This window comes from Heterodontus francisci, chromosome 23 (genome assembly GCF_036365525.1).
Source record: "Heterodontus francisci isolate sHetFra1 chromosome 23, sHetFra1.hap1, whole genome shotgun sequence".
In the NCBI taxonomy this organism is placed as follows: domain Eukaryota; kingdom Metazoa; phylum Chordata; class Chondrichthyes; order Heterodontiformes; family Heterodontidae; genus Heterodontus; species Heterodontus francisci.
In genome coordinates, this window is record NC_090393.1 from 19,301,325 (window position 1) to 19,313,719 (window position 12,395).

A 12,395-nucleotide genomic window follows, 5' to 3' on the forward strand; every position below is an offset into this window, starting at 1 on the left:
CTGACAGTATAGCAGATCAGGCTATAGCTTTACTGACAGGCGTGAAACCAGATACTAAAACTGAAAAGCATGTAGAGGTTAAGAATAAAATACCTGAGAGTTATAATGAATTTTTGTCAAAGGGGAGAGTAACTCTGTATCCTGTAAGTGAGGCAGAAAAACCCATTATACTCAGGGACACAGGAACAACCCAAACTCTCTTGCTGGGGTAAGATATAAGGTTTCCAACAGAGAGAGCCTTGAACGCTAAAGTTTTAGCTAATGGAATTGGCGGGGAGCATAAACCCATACCTTTATATAAAGTACGCCTAGAGAGTGACGTAATATCTGGGATAGTTACTGTAGGGGTTGTCCACAGTTTACCAGTAAAGGGAATTGATCTAATCCTAGGAGATGATTTGGCTGGATCTAAAGTATCAGTTTCTCCTAAAGTTACAGAAGAAACAAATGATATTAAGGAAATGGAGCAATTACATGAATAAGTTCCGGGAATATTTCCTGCATGTATAGTCACCCGAACAATGGCTAAACAGGATCCACTGTAGGAGGTAAAAAGGGCACCACAAATAGATAACCAATATCTGAAACCTTATTTGGGGATTTAGATAATCCAAATAAGATGTTTAACAGATCATCTATCATTGCAGCACAGCAAGCTGATCTAGAGATATACCGAATGGCACGGACGGCTCTGTCAGAAGCTGAGGCGAAAGGAGTTCCGGAAGGATGTTATGTGGCATACAGGGTTTTGAGGAGGAAATGGAGACCGCCTTATAGACTTACAGACGAAGACTGGACAGTTGTTGAACAGATAGTGGTACCACCTAAATATCAACAAGGATTACTAAGATTAGCACAGGACATTCCTTTTGCAGGACATTGGGGAATTCGGAAGACCAAATCACGCATAAGCCAACATTATTACTGGCCAGGTCTTACGTGAGTTAATTTTGTAGGACATGCCATACCTGTCAAATGGTGGGAAAACCACAACCTACCATAAAACCAGGGAATGAAGTATTAGTGTTGTTCCCGTCACAGGGCGAACCAGTAAGAGCATAGTTCAGTGGCCCATATAGAGTGATCAAAACAGTGGGTCAGATAGATTACTTGATTGATACCCTGATTGCTGGAACAACCACCGGTTGTGTCACATTAAAATGCTCAAACAACATTACCGCAGGGAGGAGGATAAGCCAGTACAGCTATGTTAGGTAATTGGGACTGTTCAGAAGGAAAAGGATAGTGAGGATGAGGCAGAAGCAGGCCTAGGATTTTCTCAGATTGAACCTCCAACTAGCGAATACAGAATGGCTAGGAATATTAAACAATAGGCTTTTACACTTGGAGGCAAAACAGTGTGAAGTCCTAACTACAGTTTTCACAACATTTCAAAAAGTTTGTAGGGATAAGCCAGCATGTACATTCCTTTAAAACAACATCCTTACCGCTTAGATCCAGACAAACAGGCCTAAGTGGAAGCAGAGCTGCACTGCATACTGAAGGGCAGCTTAGTTGAACCTAGTCAGGACAGCTGGAATTCAGAGGTAGGCTTGATGTTTAAATCTGGAGGGTTGGCTCAAACCTGCATAGACCCGAGAAACGTAACTGCGGTAAAGAAGGCAGATTCCTACCCAAGTTCTTATTTAAAGGACTGTATGGACATGGGCAACACCATGTGTCTTAAAGACAGATGTGTTGGAGGGATATTATCAAATTCCTTTGCCACCCCAGAGTAAGAAAAAATCAGCTTCTGTTACACCGGACAGGGTTTTCCAATGTCAAGTGATGCCACACAGGTTAAGGGGTACCCGAGAAACTTCGCAGAGAATAGTGAACCCAGTAGTGGCCAGTGCTCCTAGATGTGCAGTTCACCAGGCTGAGGTGATGGACAATAGGGACACTTGGAAGGAAAACATCAAACAATTGGAAGACAATCCTTGGAAATTTGAAATGGGTTAATTGGGACAACCGTTTTGAAAAGTTAAAGCTGCAAATGTTCTGGTGGAATTTGTTCCTGTAATCTTACCATTTTAGAAGACTGTATATTTAAATGCAGGAAAAAAAGTGTTAGCATTTTTTTTTCAAATTGTATTTTTTTTACACATTGTAATGAAACGCATTTCAAGAATGGCATTTCATTCCGCCAGGGACGGAGTTGTTATGATCCTGCAGCTTTTTTTCAGGAAGTATGCAGTATACCTTTAAGGCTGTAACAGGATCAGTACTGCTTTAAGGCAACAAGCTCCAGGGACTGAGTCAAAGAATGTATTGTCGATGGCGTAGGATACAGCCATTCAGGACCAAAGACACGAGATACAATGTTGCCAATTGACATTTGAAACTAGCTGAAAAACTGGCTTTTGAGACACAGTTAACAGACAGACAGGCATATACCGAAGGAAATGAGTGCTCTCCCCCGGTTTATTTAAACCCTATTTATTATACTCTCAGAATTCTGATGTCAAGCCAGATTAACTTCTTAAAAGAAAGTAACCAATTCCTTTAACTACTGAACTGTAATTGCTGAAATTCATCACTGGAAGAGTGTCAATTCAACTGTTGAATTGACTACGGACTGCTCCACTGTTGAAGAACATTTTTTCTTCCCCATCGGACACTGTGAGGACTTCAAGCAACCTTGGATTATTCCACATTGGAAGATTTCACTTCGGCAGTAGCATAAATATGCAAGGGCACTAATTTTTCTATTTTAAATGCTGTTTATATCTTAGTAGTGTTTAAGTATTTAGTTTTTCTAATTAAACAGTTAATTTGTTGATCTGAAGGCACCTGGTTTGGTTAACCTCATTCGGGGGTTAATTGATGGTACAATGTGGCTGGGTCTTTCTTTAATTTGGAAAGTTTAAAAATGATATGTGAGGCGATCTGTGGAGGGACAGGACTGAATCAACAGTGCTTTTCTCCCACCACAATCAGAATCGTATATTTTGATTGGGGGCTTTGACTTGAGCAGTCAGTCGTAACACAGGACTGAGTAGAGAGAGAGAAACTGTTCCCACTCATGAAAGGATCGAGAGGGAACAGATTTCAAGTATTTGGTAAGAGAAGCAAAAATGGCATGAGGAAAAACTTTTTCATGCAGAGAGTGGTTAAGGTTTGGAATGCACTGCCTGAGAGTGTGGTGGAGGCAGGTTCAACTGAAGCATTCGAAAGGGAATTAGACTGTTATATGAAAGGGAAGAATGTGCAGGGTTACAGGGAAAAGGCAGAGGAATGGAACTGAGTAAACTGCTCTTTCAGAGAGCCAGTGCGGACACAGATGGGCCGAATGGCCTCCTTCTGCACTCTAACAATTCTGTGATCATGTGATGTGTCAGCTTTGCATGAAATCAGAAACCAGTTTAAGCTAGCTAGCTAATTAACTAGCTTGTATACCCGTTTAAAATTGTAAGAAACATAACTTGCCTCAAAGTAATTTTAGTTAATTGCTAAATGTAAACAAAACAAAAACTAGACATGAGAGATTCTTCTGACATTCTTTTGAAAACACAACTCCCCATAACCAGAGACACAGATAAGTGGCTTCATCTTTCAAGATTAAGGGGAATAAGAGAAGAGCCTGTTAGGCAGCACATGATCCACTGATACTATCAGCTGTGAATCAGTACCTACCCAATCGTATCATGCTGCACGTGCTTGGCATCAAGGCTGGTGTACAAGTCTACAACTGGCTCAAAAGCTCCCAAAAGACAGTAGATTCGAATGAGTAGCAGCTTAAACTGAGCACTCGAGGGGCTGTTAGAGAGGCTCTCCTCCAGCAGTGCCAGGGATCGCCATAACGGCCATTCCTCACCTGCAGGAACATCAGGACACAAAGGAGTGAAATAGAACCAGTTCACAGATCCAATGTCAACAACAGACATATAACAGTGAATAACAAGTCACCCATTTTATCAGATAAACTTGTCCAAAACCATTGCAGATGGCTTCTTTTCTTCAAAATCTTTACACTTTCTCCCTTCTCCCAAAGAAAATTACCCCATTCAAAACATTTTTACATCCTCTTCAAATCTGCACACGCTCCTGTATAGATTTATGGTTCTTAAACACTGGTTCGTACTGTGTTACGACTGAGGTGGGAGGAGTGCACTGTTTATTCTAGTCCCATTTCTCCACAGGTCACAACATATATTTAAATGTTCCCACTTAGCGATACAGTCAATCATGTACTCTATTTTCCCCCAGAATAAACAACAAAATTATCTGTTTATTATAAACCAAGTCTGAACCAATAATAAATTAAAACATACACACAAATTGCAATATTAAAGCCCCTTATTTATCCTAGCCCACACACACACACACACACATACACATATACACACAGGTTAACCAGGAAAAAATAAAAGGGATTTTTGTTTACAGCTGTTATAAAGAAATAGAAGGAATAAACAAAAACACTTAGGCTGAAAAGAAGATATAGAAAGATGTCCTTTGTTTTGGTTAGGCGTCCCAAATGCTTATAGGTGGCCGTCACTCAGAACAGTTCTTTCCAGGCGATGAACAGTTTGGGTAGGCCACCAGGAGATGCAGCTACTGCGGTTCCAAATAGGTCTCAACAGTAGGAGTGCAGCAACAAGGTTTCAGTTCCACACATTCAACATGCAAAGGTTTCTGCAAACATGCAGGATTTCTTCGAATACAGGAAGAAATAGTAATGAGACACCGGACAAACAGGGTTTCTTTTCAAGAGAGAGAGATGAGCTGTTATCTTCTGTTTCAGGCCAAACACCAACTGTCTATTTTAACAGTTCAATTTGAAACTAAAACTTTCCAGAAGCCAAGTCTTTATAAAGCTTGGCTTGCTACTCCTTTGTAAACATCTCTCCAAGTCAATAACAACCCCTGTTGGATTATTTGAAAACAGGTGCCTTCCAGTAACTGTTTACAGTTCAAACTCAGTCCAAGCCTTCTAGTGACCTTTTTAAAAAAAACACCCAAGTTCCAGCATCTATGGAATCCTTTTCAGTTTTCAACACAAATTCTCAAAATTTAACAAAAAAATGGAAACACTCATAACAACCGTGTGAATTTTGCAGGCCTGGAAACAGCTCAAGATTCTTGAAAATTAATGGGAACATAAATCTAAACCCTGAGGCTACATGGTATACAACTATGCAGCCCACAAAAATCAAAACATTGGATACCCATTTTACAGTACAGCATTTGCACAACACACAATGCTCTCCAATGGTAGGAATCAGATTCAGCCAATGTACACCATCACCATCCAGTAAACAAACCTTTAAAATTCAAATTAGTTTCACATATTAAAAGTTTGGAAGTTGAGCCTCAGAAATTATTTCAATTAATGGCAAGTTTAAGTGAGAGCATGAGATGCACTGTTGCGGGGTGGGGTGGGGGGGGGGGGGGGGGGGAAGAAAGTGATTTCACAATTTTAATTCAGCATATGAAGATTTGTCAATTAAAAAGGTAATTGAAGTATTCTTTGATTAGTAGGTTTCTTTGATAAGTTATCAGTGAATATCTTTAAGAGATGAAGTTTAATCTTCATGGTCAACTTGAAGATCTGTTCAAATGCATAAGCAACAGCCTGCAGCCAAGGGGTTGACATCGCAGACAGTAGTTGGTTTGATGCTTCATGAAACTGAAACATCTTGCCTCCCTGCAAAATTGTCAAAGGCCCTGCCATTGCCATCCTAAATGAGTTCAGAGTTGTGATCTACCACCTCTTGAAGTCACAAGGATCAGGTCCTGGGTTGATTTGAAAAAATGCTAAATAATTGTACATACAAGAACTCTATCATGAGCACAACCTGTTGGATCAGCAAAAAAAAATTACACTGCAACAAGCAAGTCTTTATGGAAATATCAGAATACAATCTTTTTACAATTTTTCTTAAAACTACAAATTCATATTTTTTTCCATTCTGCACAGGTCTTGCCAGATCATACACAGCCTGCAGCTGAATAGACAACGACTTCCCAGTTCTCTGCTATTTTTTTTAAATATTTGTTCATGGGATGTGGGCGTTGCTGGCTAGACCAGCATTTGTTGCCCATCCCTAATTGCCATTGAGAAGATGGTGGTGAGCTGCAATAGGTAGTAATAGCGGCCTGACACCACTCTGACGTTTTCTGTCTCGTTCCTTTTAAGATTAAAATATACCATGCCACACTTGTTTCTTTCAGTTGAAGTGAAGATTCACCCATTCTATTTTTTTCTTTTCCAAGAAATCAGAACTGTGGAGCGCCTCACCTCATCTCATCTCCTTGACAACGTTCAAGCTGTTAAGTTGGTGTTAACGAATTACTACTGCTTGACTTATCTCGTCTTCTTGCCTATGCTTCACAATATTCATGATGCCCTGCAGTAGATGACTTAGCTAATCAAATCTGTTTTTCAATTTGAGAGAAGGCTACTGATCTCAACTTGCCTCCATTACGGAGAGATCACTAACACAGCAGATTTTTAAAAATGCTTTCATGGGATGTGGGCGGTGCTGGCAGGGTCAGCATTTGTTGCCCATCGTAACTGCCCTTGACAACTGAGTGGCTTGCCAGGCCATTTCAGAGGGCAGTTAAGAGTCAACCGCATTGCTGTGGGTCTGGAGTCACATGTAAGCCAGACCAGGTAAGGGCAGCAGATCTCCTTAGTGAACCAGATGGGCTTTACAACAATTGAGGATAGTTTCATGGCACCATTACTGAGGTTAGCTTTCAACTTCAGATTTTTCATTAATTGAATTTAGTAATTAATTTAAATTAAATTTATTATCTACAGCACCAACTGCCATGGTGGAATTTGAACCAGAGTCCCCAGGGCATTAGCCTGTCCTCTGGATTACCAGTCCAGTGACATTAACACTGTGCCACTATCTCCCCTAGGAGAATTAGGTGGATGATAAACACTGAAGCTGTGTATGTCTGCTCTATGCATTGATACATCGATGCAGTGCACCACTGTGGAAATCTACAGCAGCATCCATTGCCCCAGGTTGGAGGTTTACAGCTAACTCAAAAGGGGAGCATTTCAACATCATCATAGCATCTGGAAATGTTAGGTAACTGAGTTATTTATATTGATGTAAAGAGTACTTGGTAGCTTATTGTAGCCTTGTTGAATAAGTTTCAAATACAGCATTTTTTTCTGGGAGTATACTAGTATTTTCAGCTGGTCATGTTACAGGTCAAGTTTCAAGAGGAAATCACTGACCTGATTGTCTCCAAATGTCGAGAAGAAGATGCACAGCGAGGAGACAGTAATTATCAGAGAATTGCAGTTCTGTTTTCAAGCATAATTTTCCTGTTAAACACAATCAAAACGGGTCTTCAAAAACTGCAACAAAAAAACTGTACAACATACTGATTTGAGAGTACGAGATGGGACCGGAGGCAAATCTGCAGCGAGCTACACTAGTGCGGGTATACAGCTGAACTAAAAGTGGCATAAACACGACCGGCCACAGCAGTTGGTTTTATGCTGCTTAAAAAAACTGGCAAACACATCAGATAGTTACTGGCCCAGATTTTCCTGTCACAATAACAGTGAGGCACCCACTGTTATTCATGTGCAAACAGTAGAGAAACTTCAGGTGAGGAGCAGATGTGCGATTAAACTCGAATATTTAACATTTTCTGCTTGTGTTGTGCTGCCCCACCTCCAGTTTTGTGAAAATGGCATCTCACTGTCTGATTTGCCACTGAAATGCCTTGAATGGCATGATGGTGCAGAATCTTGTAGCATAGAAAGGGCCATTCAGCCCGTCATGCCTGCGTCAGCTCTTTGAAAGAGCTGTCCAATTTAGTTTCATACTTCAGCTTTTCCGATCACCCTGTAAATTAGCTCTCTACAAATACAAGTCCATGATATGAACTAAACTTGGCACAGGCAATTGAATCTTGTCCATTCCAGTCTAAGTACCCTTTTAATGATATGGTAAGTGCTAATTATTGCAAATAGCCTCTTTGGCACTGAAAATTAGCTATTACAAGTATAGAACAAAGAACTGTACAGCACAGGAACAGGCCATTCGGCCCTCCAAGCCTGCGCCGATCTTGATGCCTGTCTAAACTAAAACCTTCTGCACTTCCAGGGACCGTATCCCTCTATTCCCATCATATTCATGTATTTGTCAAGATGCCTCTTAAACGTCACTATCGTACCTGCTTCCACCACCTCCCCCGGCAGCAAGTTCCAGGCACTCACCACCCTCTGTGTAAAGAACTTGCCTTGCACATCCCCCCTAAACCTATGTCCCCTAGTGACTGATTCTCATTACTGAGTCTCATTACTTCAGGTTTTAATTGTTGTTGATTATAAAAATGTGAAATTTACTTTTTTCCCAACTTTTCCTGTTTTTTCTCTCTATTACTACGATGTTTTCCCCCTCTCAACTCTTTTCTGTACCTGATTTGACATGGAATTCACCCACTCTAATTTATCCTTCTTTCTCAGTCCTTGCACTACTAACTTCACAATACTTCAACCTGATTGGTTAAGGAGATCCACAGCAATTGCTAGGTCTATTCCCTCAGTTCCCAGGTCTATTCCCTCAGTTCCCAGGTCTATTCCCTCAGTTCCCCTCAGTGACATTATCAGCTCGCACTTTCAACAACTTGCCATGAAAAAAATTTAAAGCCCAAAACATGCAAGGGCAAGTCTAACAATGGCAGATGCTTTTTGATGCCCTGCTATAGCAAAAGTTGGTTCACTGTTAGTGCTCAAGAAAAGTGTGAAGTGTAAAAAGCCGCCCCTCACAATGTGCACAAAGCAATAATCATCTGTTCTGCCAATGGCTCAGTTGGTAACAGAAGTGTGCAATTGAGCCACATTGACCAGGAAGGCCCCAATATTGATTTCGAATCTATGCCGAGTTAACTGTCAGCTGGGATGGTGGTAGGTACATTACAATTGGCATCAGTGCTCCAGATTAGGGAGGGGAAAAATATGCTTGGTTCCTACTTCTGATTGTTATTCGTTGACCCCTGCTGGAAAGTGCATCTGTGAACATGAGATGATGGCAAGATTGAGCTTAATGGTGATATCCCTATCCTGTTCATACCCTGTACCCAAATTCAACATAGAAGAATAGCCATTTTGGCAAGCATTCAGAACATCTGGCACCCATGGAACCATGCTCAGCGTAACAAAGCACCTCAGGCATGGAAGGAAAAAAAATCAGTCACATAAAATGCAGCATCTTACTTAACTAATAAAAGTTAAGTGTTTAGGTCACCTAACAGAAAAAGTCTAATGGATACAGTAAAGGTTTATTTTGGGAGCAAGATTTGTTGTCAGATAATCTCACGACATCTGATTATCGTTGATGGTGATCATGGTTAAAAGTGCTCATTGTTAAGAAAAAAAATGCTTTATCTATCCTCAATATCTTCACTTGTATTATTAAGTACACACATAGCTTACAACAAAAGATCAATTTCTCATTTAATTTCTAGCTATATTACTGGACAATAAGAAAGAATTAAAAGGAAAAACTTGTGAATTTGTAAGTTTAGTTTGAGATTTGAAATTATGTCTCCTGATACAATATCAATAAGAACCAACCAATGAATATCCTCCTTTGGGTGGGAGGTGGGGGAATTAACTGAGGTCAAGTTGGTTCCAAGATGATAAGTTCAACAACAGGAGATGGAAAAAAATGCCAACCCTCTGTAGCAAATTTGGCAGTCCAATACTTGAGCAAGAGAAGTCTATAGTAGCCCAGGGATCACAACGAAGATAGGGTAGCCTGGCTTAATGGCGACACCTGAATGGTGAGAGTCATTACGAGGACTGGGACTCTTCCCATTCGGCTCCAGATAATCCTGCAAACTAATGCCTGAACAGATAGATGACGTTTGCAAGACAGCTCAACAATGCCCCACGCTGGTAAGCTGCATGGTTTTAGCCAGTTAAATTCCAGCACCACCACTGATGCACCTTTAAATCGGGACTTCAGACTTACCCATCAGGAGGAATCCATAAACTTTTATTTTTGAAAAACCATAGCATCTGTAAATCTCTAAAATATACACCAAACACCGCACTCAAAACCACACAGGAGAAAACATCAGGGTGTAGCATGTCCTGATAGCACAAAAAATAACTAACTCACCAAACTCGAGGGCATGCTTGTATCTCTGCATCAGCTCCTGGACAAGGTTGAGCTTCCGTGTCTGGTCCAAGGTGTCATGAAGACCTAACAATCTGGCAAACTGGATGACAAACATGTGCCTCTGCATAGCTTTGACATCACCTGGCAGTGCAAGGTCACTCTCTTTTGATACTGAAAGAGGTACCACTTCCATCAGTTTGTTGATGAACTGCAGAGAAAACAAGAACAGCAATAGCTACACTTAAAATTCAAAATATACAATCAATAAACACACTAAACCTAGAATCTGTCAATATCATCTGCTCTGGAAATCTTTCCTCCATAGCCTCCAAGTTCATAAGCCCCCAACCCCACACAGCCTGCTTCTACCTCCTCCCAAGATCCACAAAGAGCACTGCCCATCGTTTCAGCCTGTTCATGCCCCACAGAACTAATTTCTTCCTCTCTCGACTCAACTTTTTCTCCTCTTGTCCAGTTTCTTCCGACCGAAAACCACGACTCTTCCAAATCCCTCTGCCACTTTTAACAGTTTCCAGGCCCTAACAGTCTCTTTTTCACCATGGATAACCAATCTCTCTACACATCCATCCTGCACCCGGATGGCTCTCTAGTTCTTCCTTGTATGGAAGCCCAATGAGCCCACCACCATCACCTTTCTTTGCCTGACTGAACAACTTCTCCTTTGACATCCTCCAAATAAAAGGTGTTGTTGTGGGAACCCGTATGGGTTCTAGCTATGCCTGCCTTTTTGCGGACTATGTGGAATATTCTTTGTTCAAGTCCTACTCAGGTCCCTTCCCTCACCTCTTTTTCTGGTACATTGATGACTGTATTGGTGCCATTTCCTGCTTAAACTGGAAAATTTCATCAACTTTGCTTCCAATTTCCACCCTTCCCTTGCATCCACATGGTCCACCTCCAACTCTTCCTGCCTCGACTTCTGTCTCCATTTCTGGGGCTAGGCGATCAACCAACATCCACAATAAGCCCAATGACTCCCACAGCTAAAATAACACTTCTTACCACCCTGCTTCCTGCAAGATCTCTATTCCATTCCCCCAGTTTCTCCATCACATCTTTTTTGATGTTGCTGCCTTCCGTACCAATGTTTCTGATCGGTCTTCCTTTTTTCTTCAACCGAGGATTCCCTTCCGCTGTGAGTAGCAGGGGCCTCACCCATGTCCATTCCACTTCCCATACCTCTGCTCTCACCCCGTTCCCCTTCTCCCAGAATCATGATAGGATGCCCCTTGTCCTCACCTTCCACCCCACCAACCTCCACATTCAACAGGTTATCCACTGCCATTTTCGCCACCTCCAGCCTGATGCCACCACCAAACATATCTTTCCCCTCCCCTTTCAGCATTCTGAAGGGACCATTCCCTCTGCAGCATCACTGTCCACTCCTCAATTACCCCCAACACTTGTTCTCCTTCCCTCAGCACCTTCCATGCAAGCACAGGAGATGCAACACTTGCCTTTTTATCTTCTCCCTTCTCATTGTCCAGGGCTCCAAACACTCCTTCCAAGTGAAACAGCCATTTATTTGTACTTCTTTCAATTTACTATACTATATTCACTGCTCATGATGTGGTCTCCTCTACAGTGGGGAGACCAAACACAGATTGGGTGACTGCTTTGCGGAACACCTCCGTTCAGTCCGCAAACATGCCCCCGAACTTCCAATTGTTTGTCATTTTAATTCTCTACCTTACTCCCATTCTTGACCCACTACACTGTTCCAATGAGGTTCAACGCAATTCATAGATTAGGCACGTTACAGCCTTCCAGACTCAACATTGAGTTTATCAGTTTCAGATCATAACACCTCTGCCTCCAATTTTTTCAGATGGCACCTGTTGCTGATGATTCTGCGAGCTCCCATTTACACTTCCACCAGTCTCATTACCACCTCCTTTTGCCTTGCACTATCATCTTTTGTATCATTTCATCTCCCCTTCCACCCTATCACAGACCTTCCTTTTTCTTTTCTCCCACTCCTCACTTTTCCTGCTTCCAGATTTGCTTATAACCTGTTACGTCTCTAACTTTTTCCTGTTCTGACGATAGGTCACTGACCTGAATCGTTACTTGTTTCTCCACAGAGGCGTACAGGGCATTATCACTGCCACTGTCCCGGGATCTCTACCTGCTGTGGCTGGAGTTACCTAAAGAGGCCTGGGAGGAGAAAGAGGAGGCTGGGGAAGAGGTTGACCCCGCCTTCCTCAGCTCCGTGTTGCAACTCAACGAGCAGCTGGCGGCAACCTAGAGTCAGGCCGAGTGTTTGGAGGA

At 41.8% G+C, this 12,395-nt stretch overlaps 1 protein-coding gene across 2 annotated transcripts in view; it reads right to left on the minus strand.

Annotated features, from left to right (window-relative positions):
- naa25 (N-alpha-acetyltransferase 25, NatB auxiliary subunit) overlaps nt 1-12,395 on the minus strand; it is a 128,633-nt gene that overhangs the window by 60,053 nt on the left and 56,185 nt on the right. For both annotated transcript variants that reach the window (XM_068054816.1, XM_068054817.1), the window contains exons 12-14: nt 10,104-10,311; nt 7,202-7,291; nt 3,637-3,817 (exon numbers count right to left, since the gene is read on the minus strand). In XM_068054816.1, coding sequence (XP_067910917.1) covers nt 3,637-3,817; nt 7,202-7,291; nt 10,104-10,311 — 479 coding nt within the window. The remainder of the gene's footprint in view (nt 1-3,636; nt 3,818-7,201; nt 7,292-10,103; nt 10,312-12,395) is intronic.